General features: G+C 36.6%; 2 protein-coding genes across 5 annotated transcripts in view; one reads left to right on the top strand and one right to left on the bottom strand.

Moving 5' to 3' along the window:
- The window catches only part of fgf14 (fibroblast growth factor 14), a 132,188-nt gene extending 110,805 nt beyond the window's left edge, over window positions 1-21,383 (top strand). For all 4 annotated transcript variants that reach the window (XM_084421473.1, XM_084421472.1, XM_084421474.1 and 1 more), the window contains 2 exons: window positions 17,575-17,773; window positions 19,889-21,383. In XM_084421473.1, coding sequence (XP_084277599.1) covers window positions 17,575-17,773; window positions 19,889-20,028 — 339 coding nt within the window. In that variant the 3' untranslated portion in view covers window positions 20,029-21,383. The remainder of the gene's footprint in view (window positions 1-17,574; window positions 17,774-19,888) is intronic.
- A 1,577-nt stretch (window positions 21,384-22,960) lies between these two features.
- Window positions 22,961-24,268, bottom strand: part of itgbl1 (integrin, beta-like 1) — a 42,086-nt gene continuing 40,778 nt past the window's right edge. Inside the window, exon 11 of the mRNA XM_084421470.1 lies at window positions 22,961-23,735. Within this exon, the coding sequence (XP_084277596.1) occupies window positions 23,647-23,735 (89 nt within the window). The 3' untranslated portion in view covers window positions 22,961-23,646. The remainder of the gene's footprint in view (window positions 23,736-24,268) is intronic.

Consider the following 24,268-nt stretch of genomic DNA (forward strand, 5'->3'; position numbering starts at 1 on the left):
CGCTCCGCACAGCACAGACTCTCAACCCACACGCTACCTTTAACAGCGCGCCTCATCCCCGCTGCCAGGCGGGGAGATATTTTCAACCATTCGGGATCCCTCCACAGTCTTGTTTAATAAACATACACGAACACCCACTCTCTTTCCCACATACACGTCTGCTCTGACAGCTCTGGCAGCTTCACTCTTCTGAGCTTTAGATGGGTTGTGTGTGTGCTATGGGGGGTGGCAGCTCTCAGTTCTCTATAAACAAATATAGACCCCCAACATAATCACTTCTCTCTTCTACCACGCAGTACATGTGGACTGTGCTGCATGCCTGGCTTATATCTGCTCAAATTTGGCTCCACGGGATCTGCAAAACTATTGAACAGATGAGTGTAGGGATGAAAGAACGCAGGCATGGTTTGCAAACCATGTTCGAGAGAGCAGAGATCCAACCTTAGTCTTCCCTTTTGAAGTACTCCTCCATCAACTTGTATTCGTGAGCAGGATCTATTTGAATTACGTTTGGAGTATTGAAATATCTATGGCCTTTTCGATACATTGCATGCCAAAACATTGTGTTGACAGCATTACTGTAATTTTGTGGCAGTGTTATTTGGCAGAATGCACTGAGATTTTTTTCTCAGTTTAATGGGTGTCCTATTAAATGATCACATCATAATAAACTCTGCAAACAAGCGCACATGCTAACGTGTGTCAGTAAACAAAGTCCAAATGCTCTGCCGGGAGCCGTAACTCCTGCATGACAGCCAGGGTTGTTGACCGTAGATCTCAATTACTTTTTTATAATGTGTAATGATGCTGCTGTTGTGCGACGTGAGCCCCTCCTTTAGCAGACGTCTCCCATTTCATTTAATGGGTTACATCATTAATCGAAGCACCTGAAACATCTACGGATGCAGCTAGTGACTAGGAGCACAGGGGCAATTTAAAACTTTCCAATTGGCTAAGAAGTTCCCAATCCTCACTGTTCTGATTGGACACTTGTTTATAATGCAGTAGTGACTAAATCCAACAATCAAACATTAGTAGCAAATGTTTCACTTTGATTTGTCTCTAATATATATATTTTTTATATTAGAGACAAATCAAATTATATTATTTATATATTTTTATATTGATATATTTTTATACAATAAACCCCATTGCTGCTAATCTCATAGCTTAGTGTGAGGGCACTATGTCTGATTAATTTAAACAGTTGCATTAAATTTCCTTAATGTAGGCTATGGGTTAGTTTAGGATTAAATTATATTCCAGAGATGATACTGATGCATTATTACTTTGCAGGTCATGGAATAAAGCCCTATTTAAGATTAATTCATGCTTATAATTACTTGGATTCACATAAGTATAACCTGTCTTTAATCAAAGAACAAAACATGTCACTGTATGTAAGCTGCATTTTACAGAGATCTCTTAAAGCCCCATACAAACACCCCAAACATCTATGAATTTAATGCAAGTGCTAACGGACATTGTGCATTTTTTATGTATTTATACATATGTTTCCTTTCCAATTTTACTGCTATAGGAGAAGCAGCTGTGATTTTAAAGACATCTCATTTTTCTTTCTTTGGGGATACTAATTATTACTCATTTACTCATCATTACCTCATATTGTTTTGACTTAGACTACTTTCTTCTGTGGATCACAAAAGAGTAAAAATATTTAAGATATTTTTCAAAATATATTTGTTTGTGTTCCACAGAAAGAAAAAAAAAGATATGAGGGTAAGTAAATGAAGTCAAAATTTTCATTTTTAGGTGAACTGTTCCTTTAGTTTTCACCTTGCCACAATTTTAATGTGAAGACTGAACAGCAAAAGAATATCTATTATCTTTGTACCTGTAGCATGACTTTAGTAAATTTACATTTAAATTTACAAGTTTTCCTCAGGGCTTCAGAGATGTCATCCCGATGGGGCTTCTTTAACTGCCAGAGAATGTTATTCCCATTCTTGTGGAGATGGATGGTTTAAATATGCCCCATGGTGCAGTTCATATTCCTCTGTGTAGAGGGTTTGACAGATTTCTGTGAGCAATGCTCTGGACCAGTGAAAGGCAAAGTCTGCCTCCCTGGGTGTGTGTAAGAACCCAATTTGATACAACAAAGAGAAACGATATCTCCTATTGGAGTCTCCAACTGAAGATCAGCCATATCACTCAGATTCCATCTGTGTTATCTGGGTACAACAAAAGGTTTCAACAGATTTGTTATATTGTGGAATAAAGCTTGATCTTTTCCTTGATCAAGATGTGCTATTTGTCTCCTCATTAGGGATATGTGGAATTAAAGTGTTTCTTTAGCATTAAAGTGGGAGATCTTCATGTCCTTCCTGTATTTCTGGCTATGTAAAATGAAATGTAAGTCTTCAAAGAGTACGGCCCTGCAAATGTCATCCTAGATTTTCATCCGTGATAAAGTACATATCTCCAACCAGACTGCACTTACCAAATCCGCCAAACAGGCATATCAAGGGATTAGAGGAAACAGCAAATACTTCAATGAATATTCTGGCTAGCAGTTCAAAACAGATATTGGATGGAAGAGAGGAAATAATAATTTCCACTTTTTCTCACACATACACACACAGACAAATTCTCCCACACTGACACAAGCTGTGAATGTGAGGTGGAAGGTGACTCACTATGCTCGCTGGCAGACAGGAATTCCTGCTGGAGGAAAATCCTGTCTACGAGGGAGACACATGTATGCATACATAAGTTTAAACCAGCCCTGCTCTATCGATATTTTTAGCTTGAAGCTGTAGCCCACCAGAGTTTTTCAGAGGACTCTTAAAAGCGTGAAATGAACTTTTCCCCGTTTACTGCCTTTGACATCACAGCTCATGCTCTGGCAGCATAGTCACTTGATGGGCTGTGCGTCCAAGCCAAACAACTGCCTGAAATGCTAACAGACAGATATCTCCAGGTATTACAGATCTTCTTGAGTCACATATTTATTATATATTAGGCATGTTACCAGGGCCGTAGCTAGAGGATTCGGGGCCCCCTGAAAAAATATTGATGTGGGCCCCCTCCACCAATATCATATACTGTACAATAGATGAGCTTGGAGGCCCAAATATAACAGAAGATGGTGATGTTGTTGTAAAACCTTTATTTTAAAAGTTAAATGTTTATATAAAATTACAACTAATAAAAACTAACAAAAAGCAAGAAATTGTTGAGTAATAATAAAACCAATTTTAAAAAAGTAACAGCAAAATAATGTTTTTTTTTCCCCCATCAGTCTGTTATAATTCATAAATCAAAAAGTAAACATTTAGAAATTGACAAGAATGCAGTCAAATGTTAAAAAATGCTAAACCATTTTTAGGAAGGTAAGAGAAGCAGATATTTGGAAAAAATATTTAACCAAATTGCATGTTTTTGTGGTTTTCATTTAAATCTCAGGGATGCAACTAATATAAATATTATAATTATTCATACAACAGGGTCCTATATTGTATAACTGCTGGATTTTGTGGGGCCCTCTGGGCAGCGGGGGCCCCTATAATTGTCACCACCTTTCACCCCACTAGCGACGGCCCTGCATGTTACACTCTTATTGTGGCCACCACGTTGAAATTGAGTCTAGGGCTGTCACTAACGATTATTTTGGTTATCAAGTAATTGGTCGATTATTTCGATGATTAATCGAGTAATCTGATATTTTTTTGTGGTAATAAAAATAGACCTAAGCAAACAATAGCCTTTAAAATGACTTAAAATACATACAGTATATAATAATGTGGCAAGAATTTTTGGTTCAAATAAAGTATCAAAAGCAAGTAATGGTTTTATAGAATAACACTATAATATATATATATATATATATATATAATTGTGCTGTCAATTGATAAAAAAAAAAAACTAATTAATCACACATTATTCTATGATTAATGACGATTAAAACATGTTTTTTATTCACGTTTTTTAATATTTTTATGTTGTAATAAGTTCACAGTTACTCTCCAAAATAGAAACAACTTAAAGACTGCGTATTTTAAATACTTGTTTAAAAGCATATTTTTATGAATGAAGGCCAGTATCACTGATGCTAATACTGATGGATCTATGATTTATTTATTTATTATTATTAATTATAGACATTCAACATTACAGTATAATTGAAAGCCATCAATTCCAACATTTATTAGGCTTTTAAAAAAATAGGCCAACTTTTAATTTAAGTGAACTTAAAACAATCTTTATACCCATTATAATAAATGTCATAGTTACCATTTTACAGGTAGGAAATATACAGAAATTGAATAAAGTTATCAAATACTTTACAGTCTTAACTGCAAAAATTATAAATTAAATATAGATTAAAGCTACTATTTATCAGTTTCTATTAGATTTGTTTATTGATTAACATTAATGACAGACATCACAGCAACTGGTTTATTAGGCTGCTGTCACTTTAAGATCTGCCTCTGCCGCACATGACGCGGAGCTGATGCGCAACTCATTTTCTCACAATTGTTTAAGTTCATTTAAAAGTTATTTAACTAATTTAAGACTGCTCTTATGAGAATACTCAACAAAACAGGCATTTTGGCATTATTATGTGTGTTATTGTTCATTCAAGCTTGAAAGAGAACTTTATTCTGGTGCGCTGTCTGTCCGCACGATACTGGCGCTCATCTTTCTGTGCGTCGTGTATCACATATCTGATGAAATGGCACACATTGCATTCTCAGATGATCATTATAAGCAACCCAAGATCACAGCATATGCAGAGATGGAGTTTGAGATGCGCTCCATGCATGTAAATGAGTGAAACAGTTCATGTGGAGCAGCATTTACTGTGAGCAGAGCTGCTGAGACGCACGTAACCTAGACACATGTAAATAATTAAAGAGCATATAGTATATATTAAACCCGCAGGCCGTATATTTATTTAGATGAATTGCAGCCTTTGTGAAATTACAATAGCTCTATGCTATAGTGTGGTTTTTAAATGGTTTTAATACAGTATATTGTGCAGCCTTAGAAAACGGTCTAATAATGTGGTTCTCGTCCGTGGAATGCGCCACATCTGGTAATTTGCCAGTTACTCGACACAGGTAAATTGCAGTCGAGGATTTTTTTAAATCGAATACTCAAATTTAATAGAGGAATCGTGACAGCCCTATCTGAGTCATTAGACTCTTTCACACATTAAACCCGGTAAATTATTGTAAAATTACCAGGTGGACTTTTTCGGTAAATACACAAATGTGCTGTTTACTTTGTACAAGCAACATCGTTCTGTCATTTTATTGGTAAGATAGCATTCACACCCAAAATACCGGTGAACTCTGTGATGTCAATCATCGGAAATTACCTTTAAATGCTTCTTTAATTTTTTAATAAGCTTCTTTAATAAGCATTCAAATGCTTTTAATTTTCTTCATCCACCTAGATGAGGAGAGGCGCTTTAGTTTCACTATCTGTCTAATTTAAGGGGATGATCACACACAGAACATGTTTTTGCTCTTAATAGAGACATAATAGTTACTATAGTACGCAAAAGTAATTGCACTCTAAAAAGTTTAACGATTATTTACTCAATTTTTTTGGTGAAACATTTTTACACTCAAAGATTTTTTGTAAATTTTAAAGCTGTGAAATCAATTAAATATACTGTATGAATTGAGTAAATGCAAGTAAAAAAAATAAGTAAATCTGAGTAACTGCATCTGGTACATTAACAAATAAAATTGAGTAGAAATAATTTAACATTTTAACATTTAAAAAACAATATTTATGAATAATTTTAACTGTTTTTATTTATGAGTAATACTAACTTTTTTATTTCCTCTAAACCTTTGTAAAATAGTATTCCATACAACCACCAGTATACATGACATTGGCCTTTATTGTCGATAAGTACAGCAATACAGGACATGGCGCAACGGTCAGATATTCATCTAGCAAATGTTTACATAGAAAAACAATTAAAAGCAGCTGAGCTTACTATAAACAGCTCTGAAAGAGCTTTATGATTGGCCCAAAGCAGACTTATTACGTCAGCACATCATGCCCTCATACAAGCTCATACCGGAAATCCTAATCTTTGTTCACACATAGCATCAAACCGGTAATTTAAAAACTTCTCATAACAGAAAATTGCCAGAACTGATTTACCGGGATTTTTTAATGATTTCTAAATGGTAATTTACCGGTAATTTAATATTAAAGACTAGGGATGTGCGCAACCGACTAGTCTAACCCCACCCCCCGGAGTCTGTGATCCATTTGAAATAGACTACTTAATCTATGAACTCTCAAATCCCATACTGAATGCCATTAAAAATAGGTCAGATACATGCGATGTGCTTGCCTTCCATTATGATCATTGTATATTAAACTTAAGTGTTCTCTTAAGCAGAATCAAGAGGCAGCACAGGACCAATAAGTTCAAACCTAATAGCCTTTTATAAGCAGATTTCCTCAAATAAAAGTAAGTCCACATAAATCAGCACATTAAGGTATTGTTCATTACCATGGCAACCACTTGCATGTCTGGGTTTGAATGCGCTTCTCGTGTATGAAAAGTATCTGTACACAAGTCATGACGGGCTGCAAAATCACAAGAAAAGCTTGATATGTACTGACAACTATACTTTATATAATATTTAATATGTTGACATAACAACTGTTCAAGCGTCAAGTAAGTTTCATTCATAATGCTTCTCCTTTAATACGATATATAATGTCATACCATATTATCCCTCATAACCGGTAGCATAACAAGCCAAAAGCAAGCTTAATTGTTATCTACCTATAGTTTGACATGACATGACGACATGTTTTCTGCTCCAGATATGCACTTTTCAAAATAATATATTAATTTTAAATTTGACATTAACATGATGGTAATTTAAACGTTGCCTTTGTAACAATATAAAGCAAAACATTAAATGTGCAAAAAAAGTAACTTGAATTTCCAAGTGGAGTAGCAGCAGAAGCAGGCCTATCGTTTAATCGACTAGTCTACTAGTCTCACACCTCCCTATTAAAGACTGTGTGTGTGAAAGGGGCTATTGAGAGTTTACAGGCAAACACTTTAATATGCATCCATGACAATAACAACAAAGCCCAAGATCAGTCATATTGGTTGTTTAGGAATAATACTGTATCTTTTATGTTTTATGGAGAACATGTGAGTGGCTGGCTGTGCAAACCTTGCTGCCACAATATTTTTAGTGATTTTCAATATTTAATGCTAGGGTATTTTAAGTGATTGTTATGAAAATACTATGGTGTTCTTGATAGGTTGTTGCTAGGTTGTTTTAGCAGGTTTCTAGGTTGTTGCTAGACTGTTCTAGAAGGTTGCTATGTGGTTGCTAAGAGGCTGCTAACTGACCAAATCAAAGATTTCCACCCCCAAGTTGATATAACTCAGGTCACCCTCCTTCAATGTGAGTCTATGGATTTTTTTGTGCCTGTTTCCTTAGGATCACTTAGGAGAGTATAGTATGCCTCTCGACATCAAGCTGCAGAATTTGAAGTATTATTTATGTGCATGGAACAAGTTGCACACTGCCTAATATTTAGGGTTTCCTCAAGATGACAAAATGCCGTTGTTTACCGCACAGATATTTGATGCATTTTTTCGAATCAATCCCATGATGCAGCTGAAAGCCTAAAGGCAAAATCCATGTTTCTTTCTTAGGGCATTGGACTGTGTGTCATCTACATCTCTGTCAGGCTGACAGCTAGGGAATTGTGCGCCGTGTGACTCTGCCACAGCCCCGAGTACTGCCTTCTTGCAGTCTGTCAGCTTGTTAGAGAGACCTCACATCTCCTGGCTAGTCAATAATGACTGCTGGATTACTCCTTTAAGACCAGACTGGCCTCAATTTAAAGATCAACAGCTCTTTGGTGGCAAGTGCTGGCTCGCAGGAAGTTTATCCGTTGAGATCTCCCTCAAGGTCGAGCACTGTGTGGAGTTCCTAGACTGACTTGCGGCTGGGTCATTCGCAGGAAACTGTGCCATTTATGCTACAACATTTCAGGATTTGTTTTTTTCAATTGAGTCATTTGAAAAGGTTACTGTCAAACTTTAGGGAAATAATATTTTCCCACCTCAGAACGGACCGTAACCGCCATGGACATTGAGGGACCACCACAGGGCAATGTGTTTCCCCAAATAACAAAAGTAGTTTTATTTATTTATTTATTAACAGTCTGTAGTTTTGTACAATTATGCTACCATTCAAAAGTTTGAGGTCGGTAAGGTTTTTTTAAAAATGTTTTTGGAAGAAGTCTCTTAAGCTCACCAAGGCTACATGTATTTCACATTTAGTGATCAAAAAACAGCAAAAATAGCAATATTGTGAAATATTATTACAATTTACAATAATTGTGTTCTATTTTAATAGATTTTAAGATGTCATTTATTCTTGCCATTTATATATATATATATATATATATATATATATATATATATTGGAACAATATACCATACTGTAAATGTCTTTACTGTCACTTTTGATCAATTGAATGCCCCATAGGCCAATATAAGTAAATAAAATAAAAGAATGATAAAGACTCTAAAAGAAACATGTCTCTGTTTCAATAATTATTTTTAAATGGGGGTAAGCATTTAAAAAAAAAGGTGTATATGTATAAATGTAGAACATATACATTTAAAAGTATAATTTCGATGAAAGCTAAAAAAAAATGTCTTCTGTATAATCTACCTATGAAATCCATTTTTTTTTTATGTTTTGGACTCAATCAAAAATCTTGTCTACTAATTGAAATCATGAATCTTATCAAAACAAATTATTAAAAGTTTAACAAAAATTGCATGTTTGGGTCCCTGTGAAATACATTTTAATATTTTTCCTCAAAATCCATTCTATTTTGACCAAATTCTGTGTTTTCAAGATTTCTGGATTTCAATTTTAATGGTTTAATTCAATTTAAATCATTCATGTCCTCATATAGTGAGACGGCAGAGGCTGAAAACACCACGAGCGTTATACTTGCTTCAGTGTGTGTGTGTGTGCTAAATGAATTACACGTGCCTCAGTGTGTGTGTGGTAAATGAAACCGCGTCTGCGGTGCAGAACATGCAGGATTTATATTTAAATAGTCTTTTTGAAGTTTAATATTCACAGACACTAGTCTATATCGTGATTTGATTGAAGTGTACTGACCTTCTTTTTATTTATTCATCAAAAATTTGACAAATTCTGTGAAACTCCACGTTATACAGTAAATTCCATTTTTATGACTAGATTCTGCGATTCTGTCCTTGTTTTCAACATCACGGAAATCATAGGGCCCTATTTAGTCCTTTTAATTACAATGGTGATAAATGGGGACCTGCAAATTGGCTGATATTCTAATGAAAAGCAAACATTAAAAATAAAATTGTTCTTATGTGTAAATAGTGTAAATAATGTGAATAAGTTCAGTATCCTGTTAAATATTTCAGTAGTAAATCACAGGGACACGTGGTATTCATATGGCACTGTTTTTAGAGAATGACCCTGCTACAGCAAGGGCGTCCTCTCCAGCCCTCGGATCCAGCCTGTGCCAGTGTGAACTGGACCACAACCAGCCATTCAATTCAGTCTTGAGAGCTTTATGCATGATGCATCACTCAGACAAGAGTGGCATAAATACTGCAGACACTGAGATATCCTCAACTGAGAAATAATTTGTTTTACGTTTTTACTCTCATCTGGTATGCATTTAGGATTTAGGATCTACAGTACAGAATTTGCTGTAGGGGTTCACTTTTTTTTTTCTTTACCCAGTTTCTGAGTAAACACACAGGAGATGAAGCAGAGACACTTAAAAGTGCACTCAAAATCTAGGGACATTGCCTTTCATAGAGCTGGTGTTAAAAATATACCACACAGCCGAAAGGTCACTCTCTTCAGGGAGGATGAACTGAGAGTTTTAAGTGCTTGCGGTTAGACTGCTCTTCAAAAGGCAATGGGCTCTTAGCTATTCATCATGAGAAAAAATCACTCCATAATCAACAAGGAGATGAATGACAGTGAGATGGGATTAATAGTAGCACTTTAAAAAAAAAAAAAGTGTTTGAATTGGTAATGGCATGTTCAGCAGTGCAAGTCACTGGATATCCAGACTGGCTTCCACAGGCTTGATATTATGCCAAAGAGCTGGCAAAAGTAGAATAATATGGAAAAATGAATATTATTAAGGCAGAAATGAATGGTGTGAATGCAGATGTCTGCCACTGTAGAGAGTGAACCGTAACACATAAAGTGCCATGGTTGAGGCTCCGCCCTCATCTCCAGTTTGAACAGGAACAAGTAAGTTTCTCTGATATGCCTCCTTTTGTTTGGACTGCGTTTTAGACAGATTACATGTGCACAAAACCGCCAATAAGCCTCTTGCGGCCCTATCCTATCATTCCTCATATCAAGATGCACACGTTGCCAAGAGGCTCATCAGAGCCTGTCGATACAATACATATTTATGTACCATCCATATTTAACAGCATCCTTAGTGTTTGGCTGGTTGAGGAAATTCAGTGAAGCTCACATTATATGATTCTCTTTTGATGATTTAACATGAAGAGAGATGTAAGGGGAGCTCAGTCTCTTCAATATTAATATTCAATAGACTTAATTCAAACGTTAACTTTAAAAAATGTTCTCTGTTAAGTTTGAAATCTTTGGCAGCCCAGCACGTTTTTTGCAAGTCTCACTCGCTTTCTCGTGCTCTGTCTCCCCTTGTATATTTTTAATTTTTTTGTATTCCTAGTTCAGCCCAGACTCCCTTAACCTTTCTTTTCTCTCACTTCTATATTTTCAATTCTTCGCTCTCCCTCTCTCTCCCCCATCCCCTCGTCTCTGTCTGCTCTCAGAGAGGGATGAGGTTGATTATCTGTGTCTAAAGTAAACTGCCCTTTCTGGCACCAGCCAAGGTCAATTACGGCCACACATTCAAAGCAGAATGAATGTAAGTGGTGAAACACAGGTGCAGTAGATGGGCTGTTTCTTCCAAGAAGCTTTTCTTCCCCTTTCCATTATTAAGATCTCTTCCATATCTCTTCAACTTACATTTTCTGTCATTTCATTGGTTTGGAATATTAAAATAGTAAATACACTGTCCAGCCAAAATAAATAAATAATAATAATCGCTGATTGGATTTAAATAGGCAAATGCTTAAAAGTCTATGACTGGATCATTATTGCTGTGATTATTATGTTTCTAGCATGTTATATGTTTGGCAACAGTTCTTTTAGCCCTAATTGATGGAGTGTGTAGCTTTTCATTTGTTAAACAACCATGTAGGAAGACACATCATGGCCATATTCCAGGATGACAATGTCAAGAAGAATCATTTTCGCACATGAATTGGCACCTCTGAGTCCAGACCTTAAATTCATTGAAAGTCTTTGGGATGTTCTGGAGTAGACTTTACACAGTGCTTGACTCTTGCATTATCAATACAAGATCTTGACCAAAAATCGATGCACCTCTTGCACCAATTGATGGAAATAACATCACATGTATTTCCATGATGTGTCTTCATTTAGCATTTAGGGTTGAAAGAACTGTTGCCAAACATATAACATGCTAGAAACATAATAATCACAGCAATAATGATCCAATTATAGATTCTTAATGATTTGCCTATTTAAATACAAACAGTGACTTTTTTTTTTTTTTTGGGCCGGGCAGTATAAGAAGCATTTGTCCATTCGTAGGAGATTGGTTGTTCTATGATAGCCTAGTTAAATACCAAAGGAGATATATTTAAGTTACAGTCTTTAATTACTTGATAGTAATTAAGTTCTCAACATGCTTCTACTGAGATCACCAACTCTTCCATGATGCATTGTTTCACACAGTTACTCTTGAAACACGGACAAAAGACTTCATGTATATGCATATTCGAACACTAAAAATACTGATGTCTCCCTTCAAAAAAATAAAAAGGAAAGAAGGGGGAAAAAAACCTTAATTGCTAGGCAGGAGCCTTTCAAGCGTTACCATGGTTACGCGATAGAAAGGTATGTGCTGTTTTAATAGCAGGCTGTGAAATGGAAGAGCTGTCAAGAAAAGAGCATCAGGCAGAAGGCGGTTGAAAGCATGGATTGCCTATTCCTCATACTGTTTGCTGCCAGAGATCAAAGTTAGACCGTGTGGCACATATCACCTGTCTAATTTGTTGGCTAGGATGCAAAATTAGATAAAGCTTTCATTGTATAGCCCGCCAGCTCTCTTTGTGCCGACCCATGGGAGACATTTGCAGTCGGCAATCAAGTTTAGCAAGCAAGGGAGGCTCAGCTTGCTCAAAAATGTGTTCTAAATAAATACAACACTAAAACGGTACGATTAACTGTTGCTTTAATCAATTTTGTGTATAAATCGGCCTTGTTTGTTTCTGGCTAAAATGCAACAGAAATATAAATTCAGCCTTCCATATAAGATAGCCAGTGCAAACCTTTCAAACCAATTAGCTGTCAGTGTCCCTTTAGTGTGTCTATAGTCTGCTTGTGGTTAACACAACAGGTGGAGAGAGACAAAAACAAGAATTAAATCTCAGATTTTGAGAGACTTCAAATTTATCTGAACTCCAGGATGTCAAAACAACTGAATGACTGTACATCTCTGTGATTCAGAGTTTTGCATATTAATTATTAGAATATATATTTTTTAAACTAAACATGGACTCATTTGTGGTTTGTTGTTGTGTTTAATTTTGTGCAAGCTGTCTGTGTGTGTACCTCTCTCTATCTCTTTTATTTATTTATACTTATTTTAAATTCATTATTAAGTTCAGTCGGTTATAGTTTAGTCTAGCTTTTATCATACTCAGTACTTCTAAGAGTGACATCAAAGAATGACAGGCTTTGTTTTAAGACAAGTCTGTGAATCAGAGACTTTGTAGATTCTCTGCATCGCAATAATCAATTTCAAAAGGAAAGTTTCAAAGTTGCTAAGATGAAACCAAATTTGAAAGACATTCTAAACATCATTACAAATATATACTTACATTTTAATTTTTTAGTTTATGAGCATCATTAAGAAGTGACTAATTATATTCTGGTCTTGATGATTCTTCTCTATCTAATAAAAATGCACTTTACATCACCATTTGCATTGTTTCTTTTTGGCAATAGGAGCATGCTTAGTTTTGGCTAAATAAATGAAACATTTATAGGTGAATGTATTATATTTTTATTTTAAGAAACTGTGAATAATTGTCAGTTATATTTATTAATTAATAATAAATAAAATTGTGATATATTGACATTCTATGAGAAAAAGAACCTTTAAGACTTTGAAGACATGTTGCTCCATTTGAGAAGTTATGTTAAAGGGAGTAAGGCTTAACTGGCAAATTAGTTTGCTGTTGTTGTCAGATGTGGTTCAGTAAACATTTATATGATTGTCTTTGGTCATTTCTGGTGAATGAAGCACATTGCACACACTTTTTAAGCCTTACTTGTGCGTTCTGAATTAAAGGCACACTCGACTAAGCTCTTTTGTGTTATAAAAGTGGCTTATAAAATGAATCATCAATTGAACTTTCACCATTCAATATGCCTGAAAGCACATGTCTTTGGCAAGGTTTGATCACCAGTTGGTAGGATCTGGTTTGTGTTAAAGCCCTTGGTTAGCATGCAGTCAATGAAGTCAGCTGTTAGTGTTTAATCAAGGGTGTAAGAGAGCCCTCCAAAACACATCCGAGTTCAACTCCCTTACATAATGCAATTTCATCCCATTTGTTCTGTAATTGCATCTGACTAACATGTCACTTAGTTCTTGTCTCCACTTCTTTTCTAACCAAGTAAGGTAGTTGAGAAGAAACAATTTAGCACAGAAATAACAGGCAGGAATGAGGTCTGTGGAAATGCCTTGCTTTTAGCTGAAAAAAGCAAAACACACACACACACACAAAAACCCCAGTAGTTTTCAAAAATGTAGCTGTCACATTAGGGTGGCTGCAATGAGTGCACAGCATTGGAGAATAAACAGTAAGTCTTTATTTCACAATCTAATAATGAACACACAGGAGAATCACAGAAAAACACAACCACTTCCAACATCAACTGTACCGGAGAAGGAACAAACAGAACTCAGGGTTTAAATAGACAGGGAGAGATAATTAAAATAACTAGGAACAGGTGTGGGATTAATTAACAACCAAGGAAACTAACTAGGGACACAGAACACAGTGAAAACGAAACCAAGACAGAACATACGCTTTACAGTAGCACCTGTGTATAATATTTTTAAGACCAATTCTACTGATGGTTATTAATATCTTTTAAAAAGAGACTAGGAGAAAGTAGTTTTAACTTTCATCATAATGTATTTCTATTTGTGATTAACTGACCTTTTAAAATATGAGATGTATAATCTCATTCATCAGTGTTATTTTCACAAGGAAGTATTTAGGAAGTGTTTTACTGTAAAAATTGTATTTGCCAATTAGAAGAGACTTTTAGAAGATATGCATATTTATGCATTTAGATCTTGCTTTCTTATTCAGATGTGAGGTCTTTAATGTACAGTTTAATGATGAGTGTTAATGGAATTTGTAGGTTTACAAATGATAGTTTTGGTGCTATTTACCAATAGAGAGAAGTGCTCCTTTGGATTATTGAAGTGGTGAAGATATTGAATCGACATAGCAAGCCTGGAAGCTTTTAATCAATGCAATAATTTGCAGGGTAATGCAACATACACACAGTGTTTACAGATGGCACCAAATAATGGATCATACAGAGGAGATGAATGGCTTTCACTGGCTAAATAAAGTCATTTTGAAGACGACCATACACAGCAATATTTTAAAATCATTAGATCAGTCAGGATGATATATGAGTCAAAATCTGTTAAGGGTTAATTAAATGTAACAAATAATTAAAAAAAGTTTTAAGCAGCATTTTGATCCAACTTCGATAATTGCCGTAATCTTTTAAACAACTTAGAAGATAGTGATCAAACTACATTTTATAAAAATCACTCATCAAGTTTGTAATATATATTACATCAGCATATGAGAGTCAAATTGGACAACTACAGGGACTCATCTCCAGATCAATCATTGTAACAGTTCATCTATTGCCAAAATTATGCAAAAATGATCAGTCAGAATGCATAGTTTGTGCATAGAAAATGTCCGTCAAAACCAACACATGATAGATTCTACCGTGTATTGTGCACGTTATTTTCTGACAGATATCGATGTTGTGATATTCAAACGATGTGGATTCATAAACAGATGGATCGTATGGTAATAACTATTTATTTCTTAGCCGGCAAGTATTCAGTGAAGTGAGTGATGCCCATGAGTGTGTTATATCAATGTTTTTATTTCTAATATTCCAACCGACAGGCAAACAAATTTTTGACGGATGTTATAATGTGCATGAGGGGTGAATTATGTTTAATTTTTGTGTAATTATAAAAAGTGCTAGAGAAAGCATTCAAAATGCTTTTTGCGTAGGTCATTATACTTATTTTACAGAATTATGTTTATTTCGTGGCCTAAATAAATGACATGTTACTCAGGTGATGTAACACTAAAGATGTTACATTCAGCTGTTGCAAATTCGTTGACTTTTGAAAATCAGGTGTTTTTTTTTTACCAGGAAAGGAGTAGTTTTGATGCACCACTTATTTAAAAACAAATGGACCGAATCATTATTGAAATGTGCAGAGCCACTAGGCTAAAAATCTAGACGCAAATTTATTTTGCAGCCAGGGTAGTTTAGCAACTCTCCGTTGACTTTCGAGCTGGAAAAACCTAAATTAGGTCAGGCCAATCACATCGTGTATAGAGTAGGCGGGGCGGGCTTAACATAATGACGACAGAGTTGCGACGGTTCCCTGCTACTTGAAAACAAAGAATGGCGGCTGTTGCTGGCGAACAGCCTTTCGAATCGGCTTTGGCCGCGACTCTGGAGGACCTGGAGTTAAGCTTTTCTTTGAGAAAAGAGCAAAGAACGGCAATTAAGTCATTCTTAAAAAAGGAAGATGTGTTCGTAGTTTTGCTGGCCAGATATGGCAAAAGTTGAATCTATCAACTAACGTTAGCTCCGCTGTTAAGAAAACGCTCTGGTTGAAGCGCTGTCCTATTGCGTGCAGAGGGAATTTGAAAGACAGCCGTTTATCCCGCCCCGTGTCTATGGAGAGTTGCCAGACCTAACATCTTGATGTAGATCTGGCTTGCCAGGCTACAGAGCCACACTACTGAATTACAACTTAAATTACCTTCATTCTTTAAGACCTTTGCATCACAACACCGTGTGACAGCTGTGCTGTTTTTACTTTCTTTTATTGAATCATCTGATGCAGTTTTATGTTCTGGATAAGAAGGTGTGAAATGTTTATGAAAATAAGGAATTTTAATCAGATTCATGGCTTAAGTTTCTGGAGAGAGAGAGAGAGAGAGAGAGAGAGAGAGCGTTCCTTTAAACTTCTTGTTTTGAGAAATTATTTTTAGATTCAATATTTACAGATAATGTTTACTGCTTCTGCTAGATTCACAGTCTGGCGTCCTAAAGTTTTCTTATGAACTACAAAATAAAATTTTGTGGAGCCAAATGAAGTGTGAGAGGATAGTATGCCCATAATTTACTTTGTACTTTTTGTCAAATTCTCTGAAGGGTGGAATCAATTGTAGTGAAAAGATGGTGAAGAAGAGTTTGGAATGCCGTTGCTAAAATGTAGATTGTGCAATTGGTATGGATATTTGAACAAAATAATAGACTTAGCCTGGCTGAGCATGGCTCCTGGAGTGAAGGTGAAAGTAGAGATTAATTTGTCATGAGCGAATATCACATTTTGTCTTGGGGCCAATTATTTTGTCTGTATGCTCGTTCAGGTATCAGCAGACAGACCTGCAGTGTCTGCCTACAAATTAGACCTCAGGCATATCACCATGCATACAGAGAGAGTAATAGGAAAATGTACAGGAATTTTAATGTTATTCTGGGAAGTCTGTGTTCTGATACCAAGTTTGCCATTTCTATTCTGTTGATTACAAAAACCAAAACTCCACAAACTGATTAATTGTCTGTTCAATTGTCTGTATTAACATATTCATAGATGTTATTCAGAGTGGCCGGCATATTTAATGAATGAATGGAAACAAGCATGTGAGGGACAGAAGTACAATCTGTTCTGTATGTCATATAGCTGTTGTGATTTCCCTCTCTGCCAAAATAAATATGGAAATTAATGTGTCTTAAATCTGAATGTTAGAAATTAGGAATTTTTGATGGAAGTGCAGGGGGTTGTGAGATGCGATAGAAACGGCAATGCTAAAATATATATATATATATATATATATATATATATATATATATATATAATTATTATTATTTTGAAATATTATATATATATTTCTTATTAAATATTACCAAGTCAAACTGATAAAAAAAACACTTCAAATTATAAATGATTATTTGTGATATCAACTTGTGAGGATTTGTGTATTGGTACGTCAGGTTCATGGGGTTCAGCAGACAAAAGACAAAAGTATATTTTCTAAATCCCACACAAAATTTCCCACAGCTCTCGTGTGACTCCGTTCTTTTTCGTCTCTCTTTCTTGCAGGAACTGTTTACGCCGGAATGCAAGTTTAAAGAGTCTGTGTTTGAAAACTACTATGTGATCTACTCATCCATGCTGTATAGGCAGCAGGAGTCGGGGAGAGCATGGTTCCTTGGCTTGAATAAAGATGGCCAGGCCATGAAGGGGAACCGGGTGAAGAAAACTAAACCAGCTGCTCACTTCCTGCCCAAGCCATTAGAAGGTAAAGCATGCTCTGAAAACCTCAAGAGAACGGTTAACATCCAGGTCACTGTGACACTAGCAGAATGGTAATGAAGAGTCCCTGAGAGATATGCTTTTGCCTGATGCCTTTTTACAGTTTTTTTCTCAACTGGTTTTACACATTTCTTCAAACTAAGGTCAAGGTTTTCAAAACAAGGAACACAGGCATCTGAACACCTTTCCAAAAACACTTTCCATTTTCATTGCGTTAATACAAATGACAACATGCATCATTTTGAGCAAAAAATAATAATAAACACTCACAAAATCTCCAGTCCATGGTTCAAGCTTTCAAAACATTTAATACAAGCAACTACAGAGATGGAGGAGGTAGAGAACAATAAGAAAGAATAGAAAGAAAAGATAAAGATGAGAGAGTGAGTGGAGGAGGAAGACAGATGATGGAAGAGAAATAGGAATTCATGTAGGATGATGACATCGAAAGAGTTGAGGAAAGAGCAAGAGGAGACCAAGTAAGAAGAGGCGAGAAGAGAAGGAAGGGGACAGTCTCAAATGAAATGATAGCCAGTCTAACTGACAGTGAATCAAGGTTTCTTGATAGAGGCCAGACTGAGTTTAGGCTAATGTGTGCAGTTCAAGAAAACCAAGGGAAGACCCAACATCACCATCTGTGCCGTGCTCTCGCGGGGCCATATAAGATGTGCCAGGTGTGAATTGAACATCTAGACCATTTTTTCCTTAGATACAAAGTTTGAATTGATGTGGAAGAAATTCTCAAAAATGAGAGGCTTGATTATATATTTAGTGGCAGCAAACATTTTTGTATATTTGATTTGCAACTATGTGCCAGAAAAGCATACAGAAGTATTTAAAAACTGAAGAATATGAGGTGCAGTCAATAGAACACACAACTGTTTTGATATCATTTGCTTTTGTTAAACGTGTTACCTGAAAATAATGTAGCACTCACTATAAAGTGAAAATAAATAGAATTTTAATGAATTAAATGGAACTATTTGTTTTGAAAGCACTGACTTTAGAAATGTGTAAAATAAGTTGAGAAACACTATCAGTGATGTTAGCTGTGTTCTGGGAAAAATTGTGGGTAAAAACCCTATTGATGTTCAAATGCTGTATGATTTTGGTGGAACACAACAGGATATCCAGACTGCTCTTTTACTTTAAAGTGAATCCTAAAAAGACAAAAAATATTAGGCAAGGCAAGTTTGGCCTCAAGTCTTCTAAACTCATATGCTAACTGTGAAATGAACACATTTTTGTTCGTAGAGCTAAAATATTAAAATGTGTGTTAGAAAAGCATCTGTACAGAGCAAGCACAGGTCACAGGAACTGACGAATTTCAGATTTAGGGTAAATGAGGATCATGAGGATGTAAAATGAACATTTTATCTTGATAATAAGCTCTTCACCAAGGGTTCGACCAGAAACATTGGCTTTATATTTCCATTATTTAATTACGTAATGATTTATGACTCAATAAACATTATTTCAACGCACTACATATCCAAGACCCACCTTCATACCATAATGATGGACAACCTGTCCTTCCCAATATTCCTTACAGCTCCTTTATGGCCACATTGTAAAATGTGTCTGGCTAGCGTGAGATTGATGCTTTATGTACGGTTTGAGGTGTAATTTGCAATGATGTGTGACCCGTTCCTGTCTGTGCGATGCTTTACTGCCGTGTACAGATGCTCACATTTTAAACCAGTCTCTCATCCTGTTGTGTGTTCATTATATTTTCCGCTAACACCTAAACACCAGCCAGCAACCCGTAGTGTAGCGGCACTGCTAAGAATACAGTAAGTTTGAACTGACATGAAGCAGTGAACCCAGGCAAATGCATCCCAAGAGATCAGGCCATCTTCTGATGACAGCTTGCCCGCAATTTGACAAACTCACACATGTCCTGTCAGAGTTGCCCTAATGAATGTCGTCTTTTTAGCCAAGTTTCAGGTTTCGAAATGAAAACGAGTTGGGAGAAAGTTTCCTACCCATAATTATTCACAGATTTCAGTCATATTCCTGGCCGGCCTCAAAAATCCTTTCCAATAAGAGAGACAGATGTGGTTACCTGACTGACTCTTTCCTTCTCTAATGTCTTTTGCAGTCGCTATGTACCGAGAACCATCATTGCATGACGTGGGGGAGACAGTGCCCAAACCTGCCGTGCCTCCCAGTAAAAGCACAGAGCCGGCCGTCATGAACGGAGGCAAACCTGTCAGCAAGGAAACCAAGCCCACCACATAGCCAGATCCCAGCTCGACCATGCTCAACCCCCGAGAGCCGTGCTCCTTTTGTCAGACTCTCCATGTTTGTGGATCAGATCCAGGCGTCCTCTGCTCTCTCCTCGCCATTCCCTCCATTCCCCCTTCACTCCTCTGACTGTTCCGATTTAATTCGACGATGGACTGGCTCCGGAAGAGTGGTCAGCTGTGCACTAGGAGGATGCAACTGGATAAACCAGCTAAACTTTCACCATGGAATGCCCTAACTGATAATGGAATGCCTTTTGACATACAATAAAGCCGATGTTTTTTCTGTAATCGAGACAATCCACGAGAATGAAATTGTGTACCGCAGGCGCTTGAGTGGCGGTTCTTTTGCCTGCTAACAGTCGCCCGTTATAACCCTTTTCTTGAACCCTGTCGCAGCAGAGACCGTACATTTCAGATCTATTTTCTATATACGCAGTAACACCAGCCACACTCTGGGGTAATACTGTAAAGATATACATATATGGATTGCAGTCCACAACTTTTGTGTTTTTTTTTTTTTTTAAATCAAGTATGCTCCTGTGTCTCTTTCTTTCTAGGTGTCCCCCACTCAAAGCTCGAATTACCAAATCTTTCCCTTTTGTGGGTTACTTACGAAATTTGTTGTCGGTGTGCAGTTATTCAAACACGATGATGGATTTCCGTAAACCCATCCTTAAAGTCCTTTCACGACTTCGATAGTCAAGAGACGTTGATCAAGTGGACGGAGCCTCCTAAACAGAATCAAACTCATTATCCAAGGTTCAGCGCTCATGTCTTCTCATTCTCGTAATGTCTAGAAAGGGACACAAGTATACTTCGACAGCAAATGCCAGCGAGGGCATTAGTCACGCCCGCTGCAGTCAAACACAAGAGCTGGAGAAGGTGTATAGAGTACATATCACTATCTAGTATGGTGCAGACAGGTTTCAACTCCAGTAACTAGGTGAATTTACACTTTTCTTTGCTCTTAATTTAGAGCGTGGGCTCTAGGAATATCTATAGGCCTTGTAGGCCTCTGGTCAAGGCCCCTCTTTGACATGCTGACTTCTCTGAACTATGGGCTAGTTCTGGCGAGCACATTACATGTGACGAGAGCGGCAGCCGTAGAAAAATACAGTCTACTTCAGACTTGTGCGGTAAAACGGCTCAATGTAAGTAAGCACCATTACTACTGGCTGCACACCCATTTTGTTCAGCAAAGGCATGGGCAAGGTTAGTATTACATTCTGTTCTTGCAACGCTGACGCAGTGCAAGAAATGGCTTCTATAACGATGTTTTCACTGTATACAAATAAAACAAAAATCGTAAAAAAAAAAAGAGAGAAGTAAATAAGTAAATAAATAGATTTTTAACTACCAGATATTATGATTCTGAAATGAGAGGGGTTTTTCCTAGCTCAGCATGCAGAGTCCAGTACTGCTCATCATGTGCCTGTGATGACCTCTAACCCAGCATGCAAAAACATGTACCCAGTCTGTGCTGGGTTAAAGGTGCCTCATGCCCCAGACACACGCATACACTCACACACACACACACACACACAGATTCAGTAGCAACTTAATCCACAAACACATAAAAGTTGATTGTTACCAAAGTCCGTAAACACGAGAATCCAGCCGAACAATATCAATTACTCGGAGGACGGTGGTCCTCTTCAGTTTTTGTCCTCACTGTGACTAGAGTTCATCACAAAGAACAATTGTCTCTACTTTTTAATCGTCTCGATTCAAATTTGAAGAGATTCCAAATGATGTCCTTTACTTCAATTGTTCATTTAGCACAAGACCGGGGTACCTATTACTAATCACCTGCATGCGTTTTCTTAAGGACCAAAGTATGGGACGGCTAGAAATGTCTAAAGCTAGTTTGAGGTGTAGGGCTACACTGAATGGGCATGATTATATAAGGCTCTCTCATACTCTGGATTGAGACTATTGCACTTTGCGTTTGAAATCGTCATCTACTCACATCTACCTATTACGACTAGTCAATTATCAGCCGAGTTGACAAAGCCTGTCTTGCTTTAACAGTTTTCATAGTTTGAATGATGAATACCGTTTAGAATGTTATGAAGTAGACCGAGGCTATGCTGCTAAATACAAATATATTCTACACTTCATTTGAAGACCTATATTTTCATTTATTGGGATTTCGAGCTAGTTTCATATTAGGAGATGTTCAAGCACATTAGTTAGACTTAATAGATATTTGTCTGTACAAAGCCGAATTTAATGCTAGAAAGAGATGCAGTACTATACAGGAAAAGTAGCTTCATATTTGAAATCAGTTCGAGGCTGGTGTCCCACTTCCACACCAAACAAATCACTCACTCCAATGAGCTCTACATGCTGGGCTACAGCTGCCCTGCAGACCAGTGAACTGGTTTTACGAAGGTTAAATTTATTTTTGTAAGTGACTGGTGAGTACGTGTGCATTTTGTTAGTACGTTCGTTTGTTTCTTCCTCTTTCAGAAGTCCGTGTTTGTTCCGTTCCATTCAGGTCGTGCGTGACGTCGTTTATCGTAATGAGGAGCAATCGCTGAACAATTGATCATTTCTGTGTTTTCTCCGTATTTCTGATTTTCAGTGGTGAAGGAAGGTCTCCATTGTCTGTTGATTGGTTTTGAACATTGATTTGACAGTTACTTCATCTGTTGCATGGGAAGAGGGTGGCATATATGAACTGCATGTCGTAGGCTATGTGTATCATGGACTGTTGGTATGTTCTGCTAATTTTACATACATATATGCAAAGAGTTTGTCTGCACTGTACAGTTTGTGTTTGTTGTATACACAGATACAACATATTGAATAAAATATTTATATAAAGGTACTGAAATCTCTCCAACCAATTCAATGTGATATTTCTGCAATACATATATTATTGAACTTATTTAATCATCCTTATCCTTGTTTTCATTTTTCATTTATGGTAATAATGTCAGCATTGTTTACCTTCAACACGGGCACAATTTCTTTCAACATTTTCATTAAGTGAAAGAACAGTATGAAATGTTACAGTCATGCAGGCCCCAGATATCACAGCTAATAAAACAAATCATAAAATATCATCGTAATAAAAATATGACAGGAAATAATATGATTTATACAAGAGTAAAATTATTAATAGCTTACATATGCAGATTGCAAAAAAGAGCTTTTTCATTCTCATGACATCAGGTTACATTTATTGGCATCAGGCTGTTTATAACTTTTGTCACATGAAACTTGCTGTAAATATAAGAGGGTCAAATCTTTTCACACAAGCAGCGCTCTGAAAAACAGCAACCTGAAAAATAATAAAATGCTCTTATTTATCCGTTTGCCATTTCCATGGATTTTCTCCTTTTACTTGTGCTTATGTGTCAGTCAATAGTCTATGTAAGCATTATTATACACAATTTTCACATATATGGAAAACTATAGAGGATTATAGAAGTCCCACAGCTGTTTTATATGCTTATAATGGATTTGAAACCACATCGCTTTAAGAAAATGAAGGCTGATATATTGCACAGATTTCTAAAATCAGTTTTCCCTTGTTTGCTGTTGATGTAGCCACTCTTTTCTTGACTGACAACAGAACCAGTCTTTAAGTGTCCACCAGGGGTTAATACTCTTCTCCAACCCAGATTTCACAGGCGTTTCCTGTCCAGCCGTCCCAGCAGTCACAATTTCCGCAGTTGCACACGCCGTTCCCTGGAACAGAAGTTGAGAGAAGAGACAGAACTGAGAAACCCAGATCACCACTATCCAAGTCTCGACATGCTTTCTCTCTTCACACCCCCTTGGTGGAATGTGCAAAAGGGAAACCAAGTTTTGCAGCCAATATCTCTGGGGTCCCATCTATTCAGTTCAAACTCAGTCCATGTGGCGGCACTGGTATGATTACATGGTGTTATTAGTCCTTTTTATTCAGCGTTTGTAAGTGAACATTGTAATCTGGTGTACACAAAAATCATTATCTGTGGAAGCTTACTGAGATAATTCAATAGTGTAATTTGTATATTATACACTTAAGTGTATAACTCAAACTCCATATTGATCTATACCGAGTGTCTAATATTTTCTACTGCTACTTAAAAAGTGTCTTGGGAATTCCCATTCCCATAATTTGCAGTACATATAGCTGCATAGGTCGGGTCAATGAAATCGCCTGCTACTTGTAAATCAGCTGAAGTGAGGTTTACATATGCCGTTAGAAAAGCTCTATGTGACAGCAGCTTTCTTTC

Source organism: Rutilus rutilus (assembly GCF_951802725.1).
Source record: "Rutilus rutilus genome assembly, chromosome: 10".
Taxonomy (NCBI): domain Eukaryota; kingdom Metazoa; phylum Chordata; class Actinopteri; order Cypriniformes; family Leuciscidae; genus Rutilus; species Rutilus rutilus.